This window comes from Xyrauchen texanus, chromosome 33, assembly GCF_025860055.1.
Source record: "Xyrauchen texanus isolate HMW12.3.18 chromosome 33, RBS_HiC_50CHRs, whole genome shotgun sequence".
Taxonomy (NCBI): Eukaryota; Metazoa; Chordata; class Actinopteri; order Cypriniformes; family Catostomidae; genus Xyrauchen; species Xyrauchen texanus.
In genome coordinates this window covers 36,089,194-36,115,838 of record NC_068308.1, presented here as the reverse complement: position 1 = coordinate 36,115,838, position 26,645 = coordinate 36,089,194, and the positions used below count along the sequence as shown (strand labels likewise).

The following is a 26,645-nucleotide window of genomic DNA, read 5'->3' as shown; positions in this document are numbered from 1 at the left end:
CCCGACAGACAGTTAATATAGCCAATCAATGAACAGTACAGCCTAATACAGGCGGGACTACGGTGAATAGAGCCTTTTTATTGGATATGATAGTATAGGCGCGAATGAGCTGCCCAATAATCTAACTATTTTTTGTTTTGTTTTTGTTCAATTGTCATGAATTATGAACATGATATTGAGCGGGTAGTTGTTAAACTGTAATAATTAATGGCATTTAATTTGTTCCCATGTAAACAGCACTTTCATTTACACGTAATAATATGTATGTACCATCCGAAAGATGACTCATAAACACTTTTTATAACGCTGAAGGAAGAAAAGAGAGTCTGTTATATTTAACCCACCATTTTTATTATATTCATCCCATTAGTTTTGAAGGAACTGTGTGAGGGTTATGTTCGATGACAGTGGTTTCGTATATCGTTTTGTAATGTCTTGCGCCAGTAAGAGTCTCGTGATGGGTTCTGTAATCGGTTAGTAATGTCTGGCAGCATGGCGAACTTCACGGACGCGACATCACTGCAGCAGTTTGAGGAATTTCTAAAACATTACAGCAAGTAAGTGAAATATTCATTGCTTAGCAAGTCGGTCATGACATCCAAATGAACTCGGACAGCTCCGGAAAAGAATGAACACATATGCATTAGGATGAAACGTTTACAGAAGGCTAGATGAAAGGACTTAGATGATGGCCTGTAATGATAAACACATACAGTGCATGTGATATGCATTTGTATAAATGCTTTTATATGGTCTAGAATAGATCATAGTATCGTTCTAATTACCTCAGTATTGCATTCAATGTAAGCTTTCCTTCACATCGTGGTCTCTTTGGTTTTTGGAACATTTGAGAAGTCCATGGTGTTTTACCGATACCGGTTGCATTCAAAGTCTGTTATTATTATTATTATTAATACTATAATTATTAATTATAATGGTCTGTTCTTATAATCTTATAATTCCAGTCTTCTAGAATTGAACTTAGTTGTGTTTATAAAAATATTTTCGCTTATTCTGTATTAATCAACTTATAGTCAATGCATGACTTGAGAGTGGTTCATTATAATAATTCCGACATTAAAGGGATAGTTCAACCCAAAATGAAAATTCTCTCCTTGTTTACTCACCCTCATGCATGCCATATCTGATGTGTATGGCTTTCTTCTGCTGAACACAAACAAAACATTCAAAATAAATATCTCAGCGAATCGTGTTTGAAGGTCCAAAAAGCATATAAAGGCAACATAAAAGTAATCCAAATGACTCCAGTGGTTAAATCCATATATTCAGAAGCAATGTAGTTGGTGGGTGAGAAACAGGTCAATATTTAAGTCCCTTTTTACTATACATCTCCAATTTCACATCCCATTTTTTTGGGGGTGGGATATTCACATTATGTGTGCATACTGCCACCTACTGGGAAGGGAATATTATTTATAGTAAAAAAAAAAAAGTTTTTCTAAAAATCTTCGTTTGTGTTCGGCAACATTTGGGATGGCATGAGGGTGAGTAAATGATAAGAGAGAATTAAAATTTTTGGGTGAACTGTCCCTTTAAATTAAAGGCACCATTCTTTACATGAGAGGTCAAAAGTGTCTTGAACAAGAATGCAGTGGTTCACGGATCATCCCTTGTGGTTCGAACATAACTGCCCATCCTCACCCTCAAGGCTACAATGACATTTACTTATAATTATGCCCAGTTTGCCTCCACACTTTTAGCTTGTTTGTTTCATCAGGAGATACTGGCTGATCCTGTTAAGCTGGTATGAATGCAGAGGAATGGAGAAATAATTGATCAAGTAATTCAGCATAAGTGTTTTATGTGGTGTAGCTTAGTGTTAATGATCTGGGCTGGTAACTGAAAGGTTGTACTTTTAACTTACATTTAGTCATTTAGCATTTGCTTTTTAGTCATTTTAGTATTTGACTTACAAATAACAAAAATAAATTGATTATATAAGCAATTTGTCATACAAAAGTCTACAATATCTGCAGTATCATACTGCCAAGTTCCTAGTGTACTCAGGTTGTTGGTTCAAATCCCACAATGGATTATCTATGAAGTTCTTGTGCAAAGCTTTGAATAAAGCACTATTGGTTAAGTCACTTTGGATAAAACTGGCAGGTAAATGAAAAATTAGACATTATTAATTTTGTGGATTAGTCATTGGCTTCTTTCTGTGTTAAGATGTTGGTTTCTGACAAACTAATATTAATACATTGTCAAAGGCTGTTCGGTCATGTCACAGATCTAATGTTCTCTGCATTACATTTTGTTAATGCAACTGAAACTAGCATGGATTTGCTTAAATGTGTATTTCCGTTAAACCATCTTCCCTACATGTAGATCTAAGAGTTGACCTTGAAAGCTCATCTTCACTCATATTCTCTTGCTAGGTCCCTCACAGTTGTCCATTTCCATGCACCATGGGCTCCGCAGTGCTCCCAGATGAACGATGTGATGGCCGAGTTAGCCAAGGAGCACAAACACACCATGTTTTTGAAAGTAGGTGGACCATTGACCCTCACAGCCTTGTAGACTGTTATTGTGATATGCACATGTATATGCATGTTTTTATTCTCTCTCTTTATTTTCTTTCCTTTTAATTTGTAAGTTATTTGAGATTTTTTCTGGAATTTAAATTAGCAAAAGTTGTATAACCCAGTGTCACTTAATCAGCCAATCAGACTGATTGTTGAAACTCACGTGAAAAGTGTAACTCGATTTCATAAAGCTTTTTAAAAAACAAAAAAAAATCAAATGGAAGTGAGGTGCTGTGTACCAAATCACATACTTCTGCACTTTTCTATGGCATTTTGTAGTGTAAGTAATATTTTAACGATTGTAGTCTTAAAAAATTACATCATTAACCCCCTTTGCCGAGGGTTGGTGAATTGTTCTTTATTGATTTTGCTTTAAATATTTAGTTAATTTATTTAAATTAATTGAAAAAACATAGACAACATTTCTAAATTCAAATTGCACTTTAAACGAAAAAAGCAATAAAATTAGGAAGTGATCAAAAAATCTTACAGTTGAAGTCAGAAGTTTACATACAATTAGATTGAAGTCATAAAAAAATATATTTTAACCACTCCACAGATTTCATATTAGCAAACTAGTTTTGGCAAGTTGTTTAGGACATCTACTTTGTGCATGAAACTAGTAATTTTTCCAACAATTGTTTACAGACAGATTGTTTCACTTTTAATTGACTATATCACAATTCCAGCTGGTCAGAAGTTTACATACACTAAGTTAACTGTGCCTTTAAGCAGCTTGGAGAATTTGAGAAAATGATGTCAATCCATTAGGTAATTACCCAATTGGCTTCTGATAGGATAATTGGAGTCAATTGGAGGTATACCTGTGGGTGTATTTTAAGGCCTACCTTCAAATTCAGTGCCTCTTCACTTGACATCATGGGAAAACCAACAGAAATCAGCCTAGACCTCAGAAATAAAATTGTGAATCTCCACAAGTCTAGTTCATTACTGGGAGCAATTTCCAAATGCCTGAAGGTACCACTTTCATCTGTACAAACAATAGTATGCAAGTATAAACCACAAGAGAACATGCAGCCATCGTACCGCTCAGAAAAGAAAACGCATTCTGTCTCTTAGAGATGAATGTTGTTTGGTGCGAAAAGTGCAAATCAGTCCCAAAACAACAGCAAAGGACCTTGTGAAGATGCTGCAGGAAACATATAGACAAGTATCTATATCCACATTTAACAAGTCCTATATTGACACAACCTGAAAAGTTGCTCAGCAGGAAAGAAGACACTGCTCCAGAACCGCCATAAAAAAGCCAGACTACAGTTTGCAAGTGCACATGGGGACAAAGATTGTACTTTTTGGAGAAATGTCCTCTGGTCTAATGAAACAAAAATTTAACTGCTTGGCCATAATGACCATTATGTTTGGAGGGAAATGGGTGAAGTTTGAAAGCCGAAGAACACCATCCCAACTGTGAAGCATGGGGGTGGCAGCATCATGTTGTGAGGGTGCTTTGCTGCAGGAGAGACTGGTGTACTTAACAAACTCTTTTGAAAAGGAAAATGGATATAAAAGTGTGGTTCACTTAAACCACTAAAACAGTTTTCTTTTTTTTTTAATTGACCAACTGGTACTTCCTAATCCTCTTTCTAAAAAGTTATACTCATCACTTGAGAGGTTCTAAAACAAGCATATTCACGTTGTCTGGTTTCAGACAGGATCGATGATTCTATACAACATTAACACTAGTGATAAAATCTCTTTCTTTAATGCAGAGCTTGTTGCTTGTATGCGCAGATATTTCTGTGCTAGTTTGCAATCAGTGGTGGACGAAGTACACATACCATGTACTTGAGTTAAAGTAAAGATACTCAAGGTAAAATATTACTCAAGTAAAAGTAGAAGTGCTGCCTTTAAACATTCACTTGAGTAAAAGTACAAAAGTATTTGCCTTCAAATGTACTTAAGTATCCAAGTACTATGATTTTTTATGGCCATAATGTCCTATTATAATTTGTCACAAGACTCTTGCTTAACTCAGTCTACATGAAGACTAATGTCACTCTTGGCACACCAATCTATTAATAAAATGACATTAATTAGTCAGATGTGTGTATATATATCTGTATATATATATATATATATATATATAGATAGATAGATAGATATATTTGAATTGAATACATTTTTTGTGTGTTTAATTTTGGAGGGAAGGGGACTGTTCCCATAAGGTATAATACATTTACAGTATTTACTGTATATATTTTTCTCGAGTGTCTATGGTCATAATTATTAACATCCTAATGTTATGATACATTCACATAAACCTGCACAACGCCATTAAATATATATATACACACACACACACACACACACACACACACACACACACACACACACACACACACACACACACACACACACATATTCTATGTTATGGGAGCAACCAATTTCCCACCAAAATTAAACACAAAAACGTATTAATGCAGTGTTTCTGCTACTCCCCAGAAAAAAAATGCTATTATATGCAAGTCATTTTAGTGTCAACATAATAAGCAATGTACATTATGCGTCAATATTTACCGATAATTGCTGCAATAATAGCTGCTGCTCTCTGCCCCGCTTAAAATCATTGGCAACACAATTTGTTTGGAACTATTGAGAGCTACACGAATCACGTGACCGCGCGGCGGCGAGATAACTGTCGCAACCGTCTATGTTCGCAACCATAGACATATGTCTATGTTTGAAACTCTCATATTTAACGGCTCTGGGGTGCATTTCCCGTACAACGACGTAACTTGCTGCTCCACTACCGTAGTACGATGCACTGTTGAAGAAATCAGCTTGCTAGTCACGACTGTTTTCCGAAACCGTATTGTCGTAAATTGGTTGTTCAACCACGTTGGTTAATGATGTCACATGTGGTGGAGTAAAAACTACTTTTAATGAATCTGTTTGCGATCGAATTAATGCTAGATGTTTTGCTATAAATTACGGACATGTCATCTGAGGACTGTCTCATATTTTTCTCAGTTATTTGCTTTATTTCCAGATTCAATCATAGGCTCGTTCTTACGCTCTAGAGCACGTTCACACATGCACACTCTTCAAAAACGGTGCTTTAAATCTATTGACAAACTAAAAGACATAAAGGACATTTGTATGTCTTCTAAATAAAAGATACTGATTGTACTGAATGTCATCTTGCTTATTGGCTCAAGATAATAATTTATTAAGCCCACATGTTATAATAACAAGAAACTCTGCTTCTAACCACAGGTCGAGAGCTGTCGTTCCAACCACACAACTCTGCGATGCTGTTTGCGAATGTTCGTTGGAACGATGGTTTCGGGAAACACCTATTCGTTGAACTATGATGATAACGACGGAACTTGCGACCATAGTTGGCTAACGATGCTTTTGGGAAACGCACCCCTGGTTCGCGCTTAGTAGATGCCGCGCGCTGTACTGTGATTGGTGGCTCGTTTGACCAGTTACGTTTTTATCCACTCATAAATAAAAAGGAACGACTGATTTTGAAAATGTAGTAGAGTAAAAAGATATTTGAATTTGAAATGTAGTGGATTTAAAGTAAAATTCTCCCCAAATTTAAATACTTCAGTAAAGTACAGATACGCAAAAAAACTACTTAAGTACAGTAACGAATTACATTTACTTCGTTACTGTCCACCACTGTTTGCAATAGCCTAGGGAAGTTTATTTTGTGAAACTTCCATTTCAGTGGATCTTCTCCATGGTCTACACGTGGCGTGTAAGTGTAAGCGTTGTGTTCAGCAGCCACTGCTTCTCTAAACTGTACCATGGGATCAAATGTGGTTGACAGTGATGCTGTTGGTGTTGTGCATGTGGTTTCCTTGAAGAAACTGGCCAGATTTTTCTTCTTGGCTTTAGCAGGGGGATTTTCCACATCCAGGCTGTCCGTCTCCATCGCTGCAGTGCTTTGGGCTACAGACTGCTGCTGATGATTTTCCTGAAACAAATAAAAAATGCACATGTTTTAGAAATCTGTTACATGGAATTCTTACCAGTTAAGTAAACACTGTGGTTTCACTCACTATCAATCAGAGATGACTCGTTCCTTTAAGGTCTGGGTCTCTTCTGCAGAGATGTATTGTGTTCGGAACCTTGGGTCTAGGAAAGTGGACATGTTTAGCAGGTCCTGAGTGACTTCATATTTCTCTTTTGAGGTTGTTCAGAATTTTTGATTTCAGTGATTTGGTCAGGTCAGTGTCCTCTTTATCTTCAGCCAGCACTGAGGTGTTCAGAAGATGCAGAGCAGGCTTCACCTAAGATATGCTCACATAACATTCACCTGACAGGGCATCCGTGAAGTCCTGGAGTGGGCTGATTGCCTTGTTCACTGAGTCCAGAAACTCCAGGTCCTGCCATGAGGCAGTTGGTGTCGCGCTTTGCGGTTTGTAAAGGGAACCTTTGACAGCATTTTGCTGCTCCAGGACCCTTGCTATAATTTTGTGAGTGGAACCCCATCGTGTTGAGCAGTCTGTCACCATGGAATGCTCTGGTAGGTTGAGCTCTCTTTGTGTTTCCCTCAAGGCCACTCTTTTTTTCTATGGGAGAAGTGGTCCACCATATTAGTCGTGATAGCGACCTGACGCTGCTCACAGAGGTCCCATGCAGCCAGTGCCTATCTCAAGCCCAAGGCTATGTTCTCTCCTGTGTGGTCATTGGGGAAATGGGTTCAAACTCCTTGTCGACAAAGTGCGCAGTTAGGCTAATATATGGTTCAGTCGTCCTACTTGACCACAGGTCCGTTGAAAAGTGGTTGAAAAGAACGTCACCGTAGCCATTTCCAGTTGAACCTAGCATATGTAGCATTTTTTCTGGCCACCAGTTCAGCGTCGGTCTGCTCGGCATCCATCTTCACCTGGCCTCCATGCTGCACACCAGAAAGTCACATGACGTGATCATACGTGCCACTGCCTAAACTGAGACTGACTGGCCATCTTTTTATTAGCGGCATAGAAAATGGGCAAACAGCTCTCAGTGAGAATGGGTTGTCGTGTCCACTTATTTAATTAAATCGCTGCATTTTGCCGTCATATAATCACTCAGGCTGACATCGCGATTGTGATAGCGATATGATTAATCGTGCAGCACTATTAGGCAGGTGGTTTTAATGATGTGGCTGATTGGTGTGTGTGTGTGTATATATATATTATTACTATTTTGTACTGGACAAGGCAACAGTCTTGGATGATAGATTTCTTATCAGCCAACTTGAAAATTTTGAGATTGTATCTATTGAAGCTTTCATTGAATAACCCTGGGCTGAATGGTTCTGTAGTTCCAGTAACATATTTCGGCTGCTCTCTTCTCTCTGCCCTGGGTCCCAGTAGAGAGCATTAAAACACCTCAGGCTGTGAATGACTTTACCTTCCTCATGGCTTTAAACCAACAGAGAGCAATTTTACCTTCTGTCAAGGGTTAATACTGCCTTTAATCCAACAGTCAACAGAGCATTCGAATTCTTCAAGCTCAAGTTCTGTCCTTTTATGGACTAGCCTTTTATGAAGTGAATTATTTTGAGGGGGAAAATAACATTTTGAGAGACTTTTCAGCCCAGAACTCCAATATAATTTTTTTCTACTCTGGTCTATTGTAGTATTTAATCTAGCTATTTTACATAAACCAGCACCCAAAAAGAAAACTAACTTTTGTTGGTCACTTTGCATGTTTTTTAGTTGTTTTTTTCTGTCTAAGTGGGCAGTTTTTGGCCAGAATAAGCTGTAATGTGGACCAAATTTATGCTGTAGTCTTGGCTATGCAAGACTAAATTCACCCCAGCATGAGCCTAATACCTAGATGATGTCACCTGTTCTTCTAATGTTCATTATTTCAGTCCAGTGTCCTGACCAAAAGCACAAAGGAGCCAATGTTATTATACAGATCACCCTGCACAGATTTATGGATTTTAATATCTAGTGGCTGTTTTATCCCTTTTGTTTCTGTCTCTTTGCCCAGAAATCTCGGTCGTGGAATAAAACAGTAGCCTGCAGGGTGATGTGAAATGGGTCTGTTTCAGTGACAAAATGGCCTGATCATATGTTTCCTTAAGTATTGTCTTTATTGAACCCGTTTAAACAGACCGCATTGTGCATCCTGTATTATTTTCAGCTGCATCATAAGGTCATAAGACGGACTGTTGATGATGCGTGTGTGCCGTCTGAGGCTACTTTTCATTCAACACTTTATATTCCATGTTAAACTTTTTTGTGTTTGTTTTAAAATGTTTTTTTTTACAGCCAAATAAACTGTCAGTGTGTGTGTTTGACATGTTGATGTTTGTGTGATGTTTTATTAATGTGAATTATAAAGAATCATTAGTACAGTAGTTCTCTCCGTCTCTCTTTAGCTGGAGGCAGAGGCAGTCCCTGAGGTCTCTGAGAAATATGAGATCGCTTCAGTTCCCACCTTCCTCTTCTTCAAGGTAAAACTTCACCCCATGTCAGCAGTGCTGTGTGACTTCAGATGTGCTCAGATTTACCTTAAATTATGATTTTTATAAAGGCACAATTTTCACTTTTGAGAGAGTAGGAGGGTAGTTCATATAAAGTTGGGAAAAGTCCAAGCAAATTTGAGAAAACAACCAATTTTTGATCTAAAGTAATGTTTAGGTTCAAGTTAATTTCTTTTGTCAACATTTGTGCCATTATGTCGATTACCACAGAAAATAATTTAGACTACCTCATTTTGTTACTGGGAAAAATAACAACAAAAGTAACATTCTTACAATGTTAGTAAAGAGGGCCAACATTCTGGAGGGTTTAAAATAAAAATGTGAAGCTTGTAATTTTGTCAAAGTGTTTATAATTTGAGCTGTAAAGTAGTCCTAATCTTCCAATTTGTTGGATTACCATTAGATGTGTTTAGTTGTGCCATGTCCCTTTCTGGTATCTATTAAGCCAGCCTTTTCACTACGATAGACCGGAAGTCATTCATTTCCAGTGGAGATTCACATGGGGACTGCGTGGGGTTCCGACCATCTCCGAATGTGACATTTTCTGGTCCGATTTGAGTTACAGCTGCGTTAAAATATGTCAACTTGTGCGATTTAGACCGTATGCGACTGCCCAACTGGACGTGATGCGTTCATTCAAAACCATCAGCACGAAGAGAGAAATTTCAATTGATTTTGACCTAGACTTTATTCTAAATGCCTGCTACTTCTGTATTTTGGACAGTTATATTGTTTCGCAAAATATTGTTGCAAATATATCACAAAAAGCTTGTGTAACTACCCTAAATGTGAGATGGAATGCGTATATTTCTGCACATGCAAATCCTACATATTAAAAATAACATCCTATTTGCTGTATTATGGTTGCTGTTGCATTTACATTTATGCATTTGGCAGATGCTTTTATCCAAAGCGACGTACAGAGCACTTATTACAGGGAAAATCCCCCCGGAGCAACCTGGAGATAAGTGCCTTCCTCAAGGACACAATGGTGGTGGCTGTGGGGATCGAACCGGCAACCTTCTGATTACCAGTTATGTGCTTTAGCCCACTACGCCACCACCACTCCATTGTTGCTGTTTATTATCATAATTACAACTATAAAACAGTATTAATAATGAATAATACTATTCAAAATAAATACTACGTGAATGTTTATCATTAATTTATTGAATTCATCCATCTCCACACAAAAAAAAATCACACACAGTAATGTCATTCTGAGGTCAACTTTTGGTAGCTTCTCCCCTTGCAAATAAAATTAATTACGAGCCAAATTACAGGTCAGCACGACTGCCACTAGGGCGAGAAATACGGCAGTCGGATGTGATGTATCGCAGGCCGTGAAAAGGCAGCTAATGCCTATAATGTGAAAGTTACTGGGTTTGTTGTCTTCATGTGGTCCGGTCATGACATTGAAATCTAAAGATTGGATAATGTGTGGGAAATAATGTAGGGTGAGACTTGATTTTTGTAATTTGATTGGATTGTTGCTGGTTAGGCTATAACATTATTGGTTAAAATGAGTTATTTTTTCCCTTGTTTACTTTAGCAGAAATTTTTTCATTGTTTTCTTTGCAACAATGTGCAAATCATGATCAATGGAGCGCCATAGTCTGGTTCCGGAAGTAAAAATCCTATAAATTTTCTCCATAGGCAAATGGAGCCGTGAGCTCTGAGATTGTTAACTGATGGCATATGCTTCTGTTAAATCCATAATTCTTTGTTATTTCAACTTCATTTATTTAAAACCATTTTTAATAGTGGAATTTCTGGTGAAGAACTACACTACCCATGATCCTGAAGAGAACGATTCACCTATCAGAAAGTGCCGACAAACAAAGGCAAACGAGCTCATGACGCAATCGAGTGGTATCCCTACACTCTCAAACTAGTAATTTTTTGCAATAAAATTAAATAAATTGTTTTTACACTTACAATCAACAACATTATACTTTTCCATCATTGTAAATTTGATTGTCATTGCAATGCTTCATGGGATTGTAGTTTATTCTCTCATTAAACACGTTAAGTACACAATCTTGTACCTTTTGTCTTTTGATTTTAAAACACATGATAATTTGGCCCTATAAGGCATCAAGAGCCTTTTGTTTCAAATCAAAGCTTGTAATGTTGTGTTTCACCTTGGAGCTGGTTTGTTTGGTTCATGGCTTACAACTCTTTTATGAAGGATTTTATGAAATCCCTGTGGCAAAAATGAATGTGAAAAATACTTGCGGAACAAAGATGGCTAAAAAAGTGGGTAATGTTTTGCTCTTTAACACCAAGAACAGTTGGAAAGAAAATATACGGCTCATTTTGAATTTGTGTTAACTTTAATTCGGGATTGGCACTGTGTTTTCTGTGTTCCATAAACCTAGGATGTTGATTTGCAGGACATTAAATCTAGATAGTTCTTTAGATTTTTCCACAGCTTGTATTCATGTTAGACATGCTTTGATAGTGTTTTATGTAGCTGTTTATCATCAGAGGAGAAGAGAGGTTAGCAAAAAACAGCCTGTAGGGAAGGTTGAGTTTAACGATCAAGTAATCTGAGCTGCAAAGTCTTCATGTTAGAATCACGAAACCGAGAAATAATCAGAGGCTAAAGAAACACACGGCTTGGCAAGACTCTCCCTCTCTTTGCGTAACGTGTCAAGAGAGCCCGCGGCCCACTTTCTCTCTCTCTCTCTCCCTCCCTCCCTGGAAACAATCTAAACAAACCGGCAAGCATCCTAAAAAATTAATGCTGTTTTTTTTTGTCTCTCACTCTATCACTACTCACTGTTGAGTGTTTTTTATTTATTTATTTGTCTACCGACAACCCTTAGGGCTGTAAGAAGATTGACAAGTTGGATGGTGCACATGCCCCTGAGCTGACCAATAAGGTGCAACGGTTGGGGTCCAGTGGGGGCGGGGCTGCCGGGACAGGGGACATCCCAAAAGAGGATCTTAACGAGAGACTGAAAAGGCTGATCAACGCTGCACCCTGTATGCTCTTCATGAAGGGGTCGCCCCAGGAGCCTCGCTGCGGTAAACACATAAGTTTACTCTCGCTTGCATAAATTAACACGCACATATCAGACACACACACCAAGGTAGAGGTTAGATTAAAGGTATAGTCCACCCAAAAAATATTTTACTCACGCTACTGATGTTCTTTGCTTGGAACACTTTGTGGAACGCAAAATGACATGATGTTAGCCTAATTAAATGTTAAAAGATGCAAAGAAAGTAGAGTGTGATTTAGAGTTTTATGTCTGATCCCTGATCCCATTCATTATTATCACTCTAAAAAATGGGGCCGTTCACCCTGAGCATGCATTTTTGTCAAGCATCTGTCTGTGCTGTTTTTTTTTTTTTTTTAAAACGTCTTTCAGCCAGTGAAATTAAATGAAAAAAAATTTCTTAACTGAAATAAAAATAAGAAACTAAAATTATTGGAAACAACTGAAACTAAACTAAAATACTTTTTCATAACTCTGAAACTAAATAAAATAAAATAAACATGAACTTGAATTAATTTTAGTTTTAGTTTTTCATACATAATAGGGTGAAAATGGGCAATGTGGGATAGTTTTGGAAACTTTTCTTTTCTTTGCACTTTTGATTATGATTCAAATGCCACATAACATTACATTATATCTTTATAGAAAATGTTGGTTGTCTCATACCTTAGTCAAAATAAGAAAAATTAAGAAATACTCAATACTGGGAAAAATAACCTTTGAAGACGCTCTTTTGACCAATTCCCAGATTTATTTTCCAGGCAGGATTCTATAGAAAATATCTACAAATTTGAATTAAATTTGTACATTTTCTTATATGCTTTCACAGCATTTACAAACATTAAGGAAAGTTTTTATAACCTTGAAAATAGTAACCTCCAATTTTAATTTTTTTTTACTATTGTTTTTTCAAACGTTGGTCATGAAATGCACTCTGCCACATATCACAATGTAAAATCATCAATTTAAACCTCAAAAAGGTAATTGTTCACTTCCCAAAGATAAGTTTAAACCATTTAAAGAAATAGATATGGATACAATTGGGATCAAGCTTAACTGCCCCACCATCTTCACCCTATATTATAAAACTTAAAACATTTACAATTAGGGATGTCATAAAATATTGATTATTGATCAGCACGTTATTTTATCTATATATTTTTGAGACAGAGATATTTTAAAATTAGCCGACATATAAATCAGAAGCCCAATTTGCATGCTTTCCAGTTCACTCAGTTGGCCTCTGTTTAACAGTCTGGCGTAGTAGCATTGGGTGTCCAAAAGAGGGAGATATAACATGTAATTCGCACACGCACAAACGCACAGGACGAGCTGAAATGGGGCAGAAGATGGCAGTCCAAAGTTACAAAGGTTGACGAAATTGCAGTTTAGAAATGGCGGTTTTGAAAACTATTAGAAATTGCGACGTGTATTATGCAATTTCTCTGTATGTAGCATTAAATGGGTCTTTCATTCAAGCTGACAAACCACAATATGACGTAACTGAAAATATATTGTGTAGGCTATATGAAAGATACATGTTCACAATAGATCATCCAGTGATGGCTAGAGTAAATAATGTTATGGGTCGAATTTAATGGAAACAATGCTAGTTGTGCTCCATAGCACCTTTGTAGAAAACAAATAATTGTTTTAATTTTAGAACACACCATGTCACCCGTCAGACGCGTCCGGTGCGCGACCCCTTTAATTTACTCTGCTGCTCACACTTTACCAAAGTTGTGCTGAGAAATATGTCTGACGAGACAAAGACTATTGTGCATTGAGCAGTCCTATTTATATCTAAAAGAAATCCTGACATATATATATATATATATATATATATATATATATATATATATATATATAGTTATATATATTAAATGATATCAGCAAATGCTTTAGCTTTTTTTTTAATCGCAAGAACACGATTGGTCTGAACGGTCCCTTAGGCTCCATTGTATCTTCACAGTTGCAGCTAACATTACATTAAATTTGTGTACATTTGGAATAAATGAACCAGAAATTAAGATTTTTGTTTTTATAGTAAAAAAACAAAAAAAAGAGCCTTTTTGATTTTAGGTTGTCATATTAATCTTTCATTGGCTGACTTTCTCTGTGCTATTTCCTTGTTACTACTTACACTTCCTCCTCATGTCAAAGATGTTTGATTCAGCGTGCCAAAACATCCTCGCATTAATTTCATCCATTCAAAACGAAATGCTTTTGATAGTTCAAAGTGCATGTTTCGTCATGGAGTGAGGCATAGTTAAGCATTTGACGTTTTGGCTGTGTAAAGAAAGAGGTCTACAGAACAGAAGATGGGGTCTAGGGAATGATGCTGTTTGCCATCCTGAGATCAAAATAAAAACGATATTGAACTTTAATCTCGAACGTGATGTTCAGCTTTCAACGGCTGCCAGCTCCTCTAGCTCTGCTTTATTAATAGAAGATCCTCTGAGTTTACGCTGTTTCGTCTCCGAGCCCGAAACCTGTTGCTCAGCGGCATTGATGTTATTTGAAGCCGCACCAGGTGTCATCGGGTCGGTCCGGCTCGGAGATATTAAAATGTTGGAACTTATTGATGTTCTCATTCGCTTGGCTCATATCCAAATCGGGAATAAGGCATCGAGAGCGAGTCATGTATGTTGATGGCTCGCATTGGGTTAAAAAACAAAAAAAACTTGCACACGCTTGTAGTCTTTAGTTCCACTTACAAAACATAGGGCCAAATGATCAAGTGTTTGGCTAACACTAACTCTAAAGCAACTGTATATCGCAATTTAGAAGGTTAAGGTTTCGTATATCAATTAGGGTCTCCTGGTCTCTCTCGCTCTGAGTGGGCCATCCTTCAAAAGAGGTACCAGGCTCGAACATCGGCCCTTTCCTGGAGCGGAGTCGGGCATATTGAGTGCTCTCCAGCCCCTGTAGGTGCAGGCGTAGAGGGAGAAAGAACTCTGCAAAATCAATGCAACGTGTCTGGTGGAGTTTGCCCGGAGCCAGAGAAAGCAGCTGCCCGCCTTTTTTGCCCGCTCTGATAGAGTTGAGCTAATATACCAGCAAATGCATAAGCGCAAGTGAGCTGCCTGGAGCTGTTTTATAATGAAGTCCCTCATGAGCCGCACAAGATGAAAATGGGTGTTTTACTGCAGGGGCTACACAAACTCTACACATCACCTTACACATCTCTCTCTATCTCTATGTCTATCCCTTTCACTCCTGATCTTGTTTCCCTCTCGCGCTCGCTCCTCCTCCTGTGTGCTGTTTCTCTCGCGTCTTGTTCTCTTTGTCTCCTCCCATCTAATATCTCTCTCTCACACATTTATCCTCTTTTTTTCATCTCACTCAACTCATTTTTGCTTGTAGTCATCTTGTATGAACAGAACTGCTTTTTAAAATTCAGACAACACCTCATTCAATGCTGCAATTTTATCTTTCACTTGTGTTGCCCAATATTGCATAATAGCAAAAAATGGACAACTGAATAATTATGATTGCAAATTTTAACTCTAAAACTGTGTGATAATACGCCATACTTTATATCAAAAAAAGTTTACCTGTAGAAGCATTACTATTACTATTTGAACAAGACCCTAACCAAAAGTATGACACTTTTGGTGCATAATTTGTCCTACATTATTTGTACTACACAACCTCAAATTCTGAGTCCTGTTGAGAAGAAGTCTGCTATTAATTTTCAAAGCAATTAAACTTATGGCTTTCGCGTGACAGACAAAAACTTCAATAATATTGTCTTGGGGTGGGTTCATGGGCTGGGCGATAGGACGATGTAATCGGATATCGATGATGTCTTACAAATCTCCCGATGCTGATTTCAACACTCATTGACAGATGATGATGGACAATATTGGTAAATGGCAAAACCATGGATCTGGGAAGTCACCAGATATATTAAACAGTAGCCCAGTTTGTGAAATATGCACCCGTCACCTGCCAAATGCAACAAGGCTGAATCCAGCTCCTTATTTGCAAATTCCTCATCCAAATGCAGGTATTTCTTGAGAGGGTAAGTTGGGTAGATTTGCTCATTTATACGCAACAGTGGTGGGCAATGTGTAAGACATCTCGGAGTAACACATGACAAGAAATGCTGTTAAACACAAAGACACGCACTTGAGAAACACACTTTATTGTATTTTTAAGACACAAGAAAAGCCATCAGTGCCCGTGTCTGGTGCGTTGTTTGTTCAGAGGCGTGCAGCGGGAGCGTCTCGTTGAACATGGTCATGTAAAAAGTTATTAAGAGTAACTGTTTGCAAGAATAGTGTCGTGTATGAGTGCTGCAAATGACCTAAGACCATCTCAGGAGGTGCTCGAAGTTTAGAACGCTTTATTTCCACAGAGCAGTTCAGTCAGTGATGGTAAATGTTTGGATTTGTGGAGGTGGTTATATAAGATTATTTTTATTGATTTTTTCTTCTTTCGTTTAGTTTAAAGTGCCATTTGAATTTAGAAATATATTTTGTTTACATTTTTCGTGTTTTAATAAACGAATACAATTTTTAAAGAATAAATATACAACTACCCTCGGCAGGGGGGTTGACGATATATTCGGATATTGCTGTATTTTTTAAGGCTATCATCAATTAAATATATATTTTAGATATCGCCTCGCCCCTAGTGTGTTCTTTGAACCTTGAACAGTAAGCTAGTACCCAGAACACCCTAGCAACTGTTTAGCTACACACAAAATCTCCAAACCCCTTAAAAACAGCATAAAAAGCATTGCAACACCCTTGCATTGTGGCAAATTGTGCGAGGGGAACCATTTGTATTTTCTTCCAAAAATTTCAGATTTTTTTTTTCCTCTCTTGAAAATGTACCCTTGAAACATTTTATATTTACAAACACGGTCTATAATAAATATTTTAGTTTTTGTTAAAAAATAGATCTTAAATATATTTAATACTGCATATAAAATATATATATAAATAATTTTTTTATAAAAGAAATCATAGTTTCCTCAAAGCTTTAACTGTTTAGACTAGGGAAAGCTAGTAAACAAGCACACAAGGAAACTAAACAATATTTTATTAATATTATAATATATTACAGTGTGCTTTTTATTAAAATATTTTTTGCGTTTTTCACAGGTTTTAGTCGTCAGATTGTTCAGATCTTGAAGGACCACAACATTCAGTACAGCAGTTTTGACATCCTCTCGGATGAAGAGGTCAGACAGGGACTCAAGACCTTCTCCAACTGGCCCACCTTTCCGCAGATCTATGTCAGCGGAGATCTCATCGGGGGACTGGACATCTTAAAGGTGTGAAAATTTGGCGTCACCAACGGGATACAATGAAATCCCTTAATAATGTTGACTGCGGTCAGTGAAAATCCTTGCTTAGCAGTGTCTACAGATATTGTCTTATTTTTCTCAACTTTAATTTCTTCATCTCTTGATGTTCTGTATTTCGTCCCATGTGTATTATGTTAAGTGTTCATATCTCAGGACTTTCAACGATGTGTTTTCGGTTAGCTGTTATTAGTTGTGCGTTGTTCTACATTCCCAGCAAGCCGATACTGCTTATAGCAACCAGAGCACTCCTGCTGAGAGAGGAGGGCTAGATTAGCCAACATCCATCCTGTTCCCCTTTCTCTCTGTATCTCTCTTTCAAGGGGTCTTTGAGGGCCTTCCTCATTAAGATAGGTAAAAATAGAGGTAAAATATCTCAGCAGGGAGCAGTTACTCTTTAATGGAGAGTCTGTATGTGTGTGTTAGAGTTGAAAGCGAGTTGAAAATTTGGATTCAGAAGTATTTTATTTCCTACACAGGAGCTGGTGGATTCTGGTGAGCTTGAGAATACTTTCCCCAAAACAGTCTCGCTGGAACATAGGTAAAGACCGATACACACTCACACAAATAAACAGTCTATGCTATTGCACTTGTGTAAACAATATCTGTCCTAACAGGTTGAAGTCACTAATCAATAAAGCACCCATCGTGCTATTCATGAAAGGCAATAAAGAGGTGAGTGAACTTGAATACTTGAATATCTTGTACTGTATGTCTTTTCACCCTCCTGTATACAGTTTAACAGAGTGAGGAGAAAACAGAGTGTGTTTAAAGGAATAGTTCACCCAAATATGAAAATTCTGTCATTATTTTCCCACCCTCTTGACGTTCATCCTCTTGACGTGCATCCTCTTGACGTTTCTAGTCTGTATGCTTTTTTTTTCCAGTGGAACACAGCAGGAGAAATTTTGAAGAATGTTCACACATCTCTTTTCCATACAAAAACCCAATAATAATAATAATAATAATAATAAATAAAAAATAAAAAACAGCAAAGTTGTACATATAACTGCATGTACTGTATTCCAAGTCTTCTAAAGCAACGTGATAGCTTTGAGGAGGAAACAGACCGAAATGTAAGTCTTTATTAACTGATAATCTTACCTTCTGCCGTAGTTCTGTGATTTCAATTACACTTGTGTTTAAATTAAACAATGTACGCCTGGACACATCAAACCAGGTTTATGCTATTAGTGTGTTTATGTTTATGCTATCAGTGACATCAAACCAGGTTTGATGTCACTGAGGGCAAACCCATTGGTTCTTGCGTGTGTTATAACCAAACATAGCAAATTGTGGTACGTTCCTCACACAAAGTGTTAATTTTGACATGTATTGTTTTTTAGTCATTTAATGAAAATGTCCTTTACATTTCATGATATCACTTTACTGTATGGTTCCAGTCCTTAACATTAGCTAATGCATTAGGCATCATAAACAAACAATTAACTATATTGTTTACAGCATTTATTAATCTTTGTTAATGTTAGTTTATAAAAAGCTACATTTTTAATTGTTAGTTCATATTGGTTCGTAGTGTATATACATCTTTTGATTTAAAAACATTAGTATATGTTGAAATTAACTTATTAAAAATGCTGTAAATGTATTGTTCTTTGTTAGTTCATGTTAATTCATGTTAACTAATTTGAACACATGATACCTTATTGTAAAGTGTTTCTTTTTTTATTTCATCTCATAATATTCAGTCATTTTTGTCAAGTTTACTCTGAATTAAATGGCATACAATTTTAGTTGACAAAAATACATTTAAGTTGTGCAAAATGGGAAAAAATGGTTTTCAAACAGACCAAACTTTAACCAAATATTCAAATAATTTGAAAAAATTGATGAACTTTCAATTATTTATACACGTATTAAACATTCAAGATGAATGTTTGATAGGTAAGATTAAACAACATAAGAACCTTGAGTCTTGAAAACCTGAGCTCCTGAAATAATAGCATATAATGAATATGTTGAAGCATTAGCTACTTTAAAGAAGTTACTCTCTTGTATGTGTTTTAAAGGAAACGACGTATTCACAATGCAAGTTACGAGTTCTGAATGGTGTGTTCCTTAAAGAAACAGTTCACCCAAAAATGATAATACGCATTTACTCACCCTTATGGCATCTCAAACTTGTATGACTTTCTTCCACCGAACACAAATTAAGATATTTTAATGGAGATATGATGTCTGTTTGTCCATACAATGGTGAACCAAATTGTCGAGCTTCAAAAAGGACATAAATGCAGCTTAAAGAATCCATAAGACTCCAGTGGTTAAATCAATGTCTTCTGAAGTTATCCATTTGGATGTGGGCGAGAACAGACAAAAATGTAAAAAAAAAAAAAAAATGTCAATATGAACATTTAAATAAGCAGGCTGCTTGACTATTATAATTGCAAGCTTGATTACACCTCCTAGCACCATCTAGCTCTCTGCACATGTGTCAAGCACTAGGAAGTTCTAGCAAATTTGGTAGTATAAATGTACACTGGATGGGTTAAAGTGCATGTGTACCCCCACCATTATATGTAGGAAACGGTATGTGTGAGCTAGGAATGAAATTAAACTGTCCTTATTCTACATTATTATGGAAGGAAATTTATAATGTATAATCGTAATACAACGTCTCATTCAATCCACTCACAATTTCTAGTGTAAGAAATGAGCTTTAATAGGGGAATTATGATTAATTCACTTATTGGAGTAATATTATTCTCATTGCTTATTGAAATAATATTTCACAGCTTTGAAGTGAAATCTTTAAAAAAACAAAACAGGGATGAGATTATTTATCAAAATATACCACAGTCAAATTATCTTTGAACACAGACAAACTTTATTGCTATTCTAAACATAAAACGAATCCAGTACATACAACATGAAACAGGTACCAACAGTGAGTAGTGACAGAATGTGAAGTAAATTATCCATACAGAGAAAATTAACTTTATGGAGTCTGTTGACAATGCCTTAATAACCATTTATCCTTCTTTGAGTTTAAATCGATTTGCAATCGGATTACCCAAAGTATATAACTAATGCACCAGCGCTTTGAGCAAAAGTCTGGAGATGCACTTGCGTGTCATTGTTGAATTTCCTTGTGTTGCTTTTTCTTTGTCTCTTTGTTGAAAGTTTGTTCCGTCGATGTCTTTGACTCTGTTATGATCGTTTATTGTTATTGTCTGGATGGCTGATATAGTGGGCTTTGAAGCAAGGAAGACTCGCGACTCCCGTTGGGTGTGTGAACCGTAGAACAGAGAGTGAGAGGCTTCCTCGGGACTTCTGTGTCCCTAGTTTTCCTTGGACATGGCAGAATAGGAAGGATAAGGAAGGATTCAGCAAGAGAGCTGAAGATAGGAGACCAAACAATGGTTCCAAGAGAGTGTTGCAAGAGAGAAGAGAGAATTCTTGCTTCGGAAACATTTGAACTGAAATTGGCTGCACCCCAATGGTGTCCTGAGACAATCAGAAGTGGCTTTCCAAAGTCACATGGTCAACTGGTCTGTCCTTTTCAAAAGTTGATGTATGATCCTTTGTGGAGGATTCTTACAAACTCCAGCTTAAAATAGTGCATGTATAATCATGAACTTTTATGTCTTGAAAACGGTGCAAGAGACATGTTGTCATCAGCATTCTCCACATAAACAAGCAAGCATTTACATACTAAATATGACATTCTTTCATGAATGTTATACGTCTAAGTAACAAAACATGGCCATACTAATTAATTTGTGACTTATAAAAGTGATCACTTTCAGAGTCATTTTCAGGATTATCGAGCAAGGCTAGGTTTTGTATAAATTGTGGGTCCATACGGTCTCTGATGAGCTAAGAGAGAATGTCTTTGGAATGTGCAGATGGGGAGAGGAGGTGTCCCGGGGGAGGACACCTAACTGTGTTAGGTCTATGATGATTTCGGGCCTTGGGACTGTCTTCACGAGTCTCCGTTTCCTGATATGTTTGCGGATTTAGGCATTAATTTCACAAGTTGTTACTTGGCCATTTGGTCTTATGTTTAAGTTTATGGTTTTCTTAATTGATCAGCTCTGTCATTACAAACCCTAGTTTGACATCAAGCAGGCATGGGAGTGATGATCTCCTTCAGCAATTTAGGCACCATGGATTTGTTTAATGGCTCGGTGGGAGGATCTCTCTGATCCGTGTAATGTGGTGTTGAGTTCATTTGATGGCTTCGTTCAAGGATAATCCTACAAAGTGTAATCAAGCTTGAAATCATGTTTGTTTCTAGAGACTGCAATGGCAAGATTTACAGTAAAAAAAGTAGTTATGTTTTGATCTGTTCTCACCCAAAAGCAGTCGGATTGCTTTAAAAGACATGGATTAAACCACTAGTATTTTACGGATTACCTTTATGCTGCTTTATTAACTTTTTGGACCTTGAAAGTTTGTTCACCATTCACTTGCATTTTATGGACTAACAGACATCTATTAAAAAAATCTTTGTTTGTGTTTCGCAGAAGAAAAGTCATACGAGTTTGAGACAATGTAAGAGCGGGTAAATGAGGAGAGAATTCGCATTTTTGCGTGAACTATTCCTTTAAGTTCACCCATTAATTTGCTTCTCTGTCTGTGCAGATCTAAGTTGTAATATTATTTTTATGTTATGATAATATAGATTATTAATGTCACATAAAGAAGACTCATTTGAGTAATCACCCGTTCATAAAGTTCATAGTACAGGTATTCAGCTCTTGCAACTCGCACAGATGAAGTGAGTAAATCCCCATCATGACTGGATTATTTCAATCAATTCTTTCTAGATTGTTTTCCTTCTTTATAAAATAAATCGTATGAGCTCATTATTCATATCTTGCAGTATTATTTTTTCTCATCATATTTTCATCAACATTGTTTTATTTAAAACTGTTTGAGTATCGTCATGATGTCTTTTTTTGCCTTGTCTTTGTTATCGTTGACAAAAAATAAAAACGTTCAACAACAAAGTATTTTTCAGTAATTTCATTGACTAGATTGAAACTGCACATTTAGCTTTGATTTCTGTGTACATGTCGTTCTGACTACTTTTATGGTCATTTTTGTCCTTTTGAAAGCTTGACAGCTCCTGGTTACTGTTTGCTGTCATTCCATTCATTCCATTCTTCATAAAGTCTACTTTTGTATTTGACTGAAGAAAGTCAAATGGGTTTAGAATGACCTGAGGGTGAGGAAATGGTGACAGAATTTTCGCTTTTAAGTTAACTATTCCTTTAACATCCAGTAAATGAATCCATGCAAAAGTAAAGCCTGGAAATCGATGCTGGGATGCTCCTGCACTGATAGACATGTCTCTCTCTCTTGAATGGAGGAGAAATACCACTCACCTCTCTTCTCCTTATAACTGTATTGATCTTTAACACACACACACACACTCATGAAAGTCATTTTTGCAGTAGTTTAAAGTCATTCCCTAAGAGATCTCTCTCTCGCTCTCTCTCTCTCTCTCTCTCTCTCTCGTTCTGTTAGCGCTTCTCTCTCCCCACATTTATGCACAGTTCAGAATTTCTTTTGTAGGTGGTTGGAGCTGTATGTTTCTAAATGAAAGTTTGGTTCTGTGCTGGTTCGGGCTCAGAGGAACCGGTTGCTTCTTATGTACTCAGTTCTTTGAGGTTTTCAAGTAGTCTTAGTATGTTTTGGTGGAGTTAAACACAAACTTCAACTGATTGGATTTCAAGAGTAGGGCTTCACTTTGCTGTAGCCTTTCATGATATGAAAAACGTTCTAGCGCTTTACCCTCATAACTCTTGTCTTTGTGAATACTCAGACTGCGAAATGTGGATTCAGCCGTCAGATAATTGAAATAATGAACAGCACAGGGTGAGAGATTTTACATCATTATTTCATTTTTCACACAAATGGTATAATTTAAGATGGGAAGCTTTTTTATGTGTGGTGCTCTTAACATTTATGATTTGTTGAAAGCCAAAGAGTGCATGTTAGTATAGTAACAAACTGCTTTTATTAACTTTTCAGGGTGGAGTATGACACATTTGATATACTGGAAAATGAAGAGGTGAGAATTGTATTTTTTTTATTACATTTATGTTCTTAAAAGGGATAGTTCACCCAAAAATGAAAATTCTCTCATCATTTACTCATCCTCATGCCATTCCAGATGTGTATGACTTTCCATTTTCTTGGTCCCTAGAATACAGGTGAATGGTGGCCAGACATTTAAAGCTCTAAAAGTCACATAAAGGAACCATAAAGGTAATTCATAAGATGCCAGTGCTTAAATGTATATCTTCAGAAGCGATATGATGGGTGTGGGTGAGAAACAGATACATTTTAATGTCCTATTTTTTTTTTTTTTTTACCATAAATCCCCACTTTCACTTTTACTTTCAAAGTGCAGATTTATGGTATTAAAAAAAAAGATAAGAAAGTACTTAAGTATTGATGTGGGTGAAGTTTCTCACCCACACATATATCGCTTCTGAAGACATGAATTTAACCACTGGAGTCATATGGATTACTTTTATGTAGCCTTTGGGTGCTTTTTGGGGCTTTAAATGTCTGGTCACCATTTATTGTATTATATGGACCTAGAAGAAGGAAACTCATGCACATCTGGAATGGCATGAGGATGAGTAAATGATGTGAGAATTGTCATTTTTGGGTGAACTGTCCCTTTAAAGAAAATTAAAGAAAGTGTATATGTAAAGGATAATGTTCTGTCAGCCGGACAAGGTCAACATGTCAACATATTGCTATGCCATAATCACCATCTGACTGAACATTGTACTGCTTATTACTTATTTAGCTACTTGCAAAATAAAAAAAATCAAAGGTCATCAAATATATATGTATATATATATATCTGAGTTTAAATTACACTATATGGACAATAGTATGTGGACACTCCTACAAATTATTGAGTTCAGGTGTTTCAGCCACACTGATTGATAACAGGTGCAAAAAAATTACCACTCACAGGTGAAGAGAATAACGTTGATGATCTGCTAACTAGGCCAAATGTCATTTTCTGGGTAGATTCGATGGTAAGCGAACAATCAGTTCTCGTAGTCAACATGTTGAATGCAGGAGAAATGGGCAGGAGTAAAGACCTGAGTGATGTTGACAATCTCTGATACAACAAGGCTTGTGGGGTGCTCCCGACAGTAGTCTGAGGATGGTCAAAACGCAAGGTGTGGATGCGCAAGGGCAATTAAGTTCTTCTGTTGCAAAAGTCACAGAAAATTTGAATGATGATTATGATGGAGGACTGTGTGCTTTGCACCCTGCTGTGTATGGGGCTGCGTAGCCGCAGACCGGTCAGAGTGCCCATGATGACCCCTGTCCACCACCGAAAACGCCTACAATGGGCACACGAGCATCGGAACTGGACTTTGGAACAGTGAAAATGTAATATATTCTTGATATTGACCATTACCTAGACGCATAGAGCTATTTACACCAAGAAAATTACTATTGCAAGTATAGTACAAATGCAGTGGCAAATGTTAGTGACGTTTCGTCATTTTTTTTTCTTCTGAAATATATTACTTAATAAAGATGCCAGCAATTTAGTTGGTTCAAATATTTTTTTTAAGATTTGTAATAAAGATTTTATGTCAGCTTCATAAATCATATCTCTCTAGATAATATATTTATTGTTTTTTTTATGGTGTTTTTGTTGTCACCACAGGTAAGGCAAGGATTAAAGGCATTCTCCAACTGGCCGACGTACCCACAGCTGTATGTTAAAGGAGATCTAATTGGAGGACTGGACATTGTTAAGGTGAGACTTGTCAAAATGCTTATGTGCAAATCATTAGAAGTGTACGGCTCTTGAGTCACTTTATTTAGTCACTCCAAATGGCATCATATTTACATTGTTTAAATGAAACTTATATATAAAATAAGGAATATTGATTAGCATTGTTTGATTGTTTTGCATTATATACAGATGATATTTGAAGAGCAGATATGTTAGACACTATCAGAGAAATACTGTGCCTTGCAGTAGTTGTTTTAGACCAGCAGAGGGCAGCAAAATCCCTAAATTAACAGCCGAGACATTAGCACCTGACCACAAATGGGGGAAAAATACACAGAGAAGATCGATCCCCTCATTATGCCTCCTATGCAGCATTTAAGACTAATCCCTTGGTTTTTCAGCAACTATAGTCAGAGTTGAGAAATGTTAACACTGTTATGTAAAAAAACACTTCATAAACTAAGTGTAGAGAAGTATGTAGTTCACTGATAATGGGAAACTGTGTACTTTAAAGGATGTTGTAAAACAGTACAGCAGTTGTGGGTGATACTACAGCATCATAAAAATGTGCCTTGATACCACATCATAGAACCATCTGAAACCGATCCACTTGTCCCTAGGTTTGTTGGTACATATTAGGCTACCATAAAAAGCATGCCTGTATGCATACTTTGAAAATCCACTAAAAATTGTATGCAGTCAGGGACCCTTTTGACTTACTATTTTTTAATATACAATGATTTGGGATACAGTGCATTCAGAACATGCACCCCTCCGTTTTCACATTTTGTTATGTTGCAGCCTTATGCTAAAATGCGTTAAATTATTATATTCTTCCACTGACAAAGCAAAAACCAGATTTTTGATGACTTTGCAAATGTATTAAAAATAAGAAACTGAAATATCACATTGACATAAGTATTCAGACCCTTTGCTATGACACTTGAAATTTAGCTGAAGTGCATCCCATTTCTCTGGATTCCACCTGTGGGAACTTCAATTGATTAAACATGATTTGGAAAGGCATGTACCTGTCTATATAAGGTCTCACAGCTGAAAATGCATATCAGAGCAAAAACCAAGCCATGAGGTCAGAGGAACTGCCTGCAGAGCTCAGAGACTGGATTGTGTCGAGGCACAGATCTAGGGAAGGCTACAAAATAAATGGGTTGCATTGAAGGTTCCCAAAGAGCACAGTGGCCTCCATAATTCTTTAATCAGGGATGCAAACTGCTTGCTTTTTGGCGAATGTCATTTCTATTTCTACATCTGTTTGAGTGAACCGTCAAGATTCAAAGAGTTTCCTTAACGATTCCTATGGTGTATTTCTGTCACGGCAAAAAATTCAACATTATATCACGTGGTTGTTTACTCCAGTATTGCTGGACCTGGCACAGCAGCACAGGCTAGGAAGTTTGCCTATGAACACACCGATCTCTCTCTGCACTTTTTGGCTCCTCATTTTGAGCAGAGACTGGCGACATCACCTGAGTTAAGGACATTTGCTTTTTTCTGTTAGCTGACTATTGTAACGTTTTGACTTTTAGCATCATTAGCTCTGTAGGTT

At 36.9% G+C, this 26,645-nt stretch overlaps 1 protein-coding gene across 1 annotated transcript in view; it reads left to right on the top strand.

Annotated features, from left to right (window-relative positions):
* Positions 1–419: 419 nt before the first annotated feature.
* Positions 420–26,645, top strand: part of LOC127626433 (glutaredoxin 3-like) — a 29,782-nt gene continuing 3,556 nt past the window's right edge. Inside the window, exons 1-10 of the mRNA XM_052102198.1 lie at positions 420–557; positions 2,400–2,508; positions 8,899–8,973; positions 11,835–12,036; positions 17,126–17,298; positions 17,808–17,869; positions 17,946–18,003; positions 23,123–23,175; positions 23,332–23,371; positions 25,007–25,099. Of these exons, the coding sequence (XP_051958158.1) occupies positions 481–557; positions 2,400–2,508; positions 8,899–8,973; positions 11,835–12,036; positions 17,126–17,298; positions 17,808–17,869; positions 17,946–18,003; positions 23,123–23,175; positions 23,332–23,371; positions 25,007–25,099 (942 nt within the window). The 5' untranslated portion in view covers positions 420–480. The remainder of the gene's footprint in view (positions 558–2,399; positions 2,509–8,898; positions 8,974–11,834; positions 12,037–17,125; positions 17,299–17,807; positions 17,870–17,945; positions 18,004–23,122; positions 23,176–23,331; positions 23,372–25,006; positions 25,100–26,645) is intronic.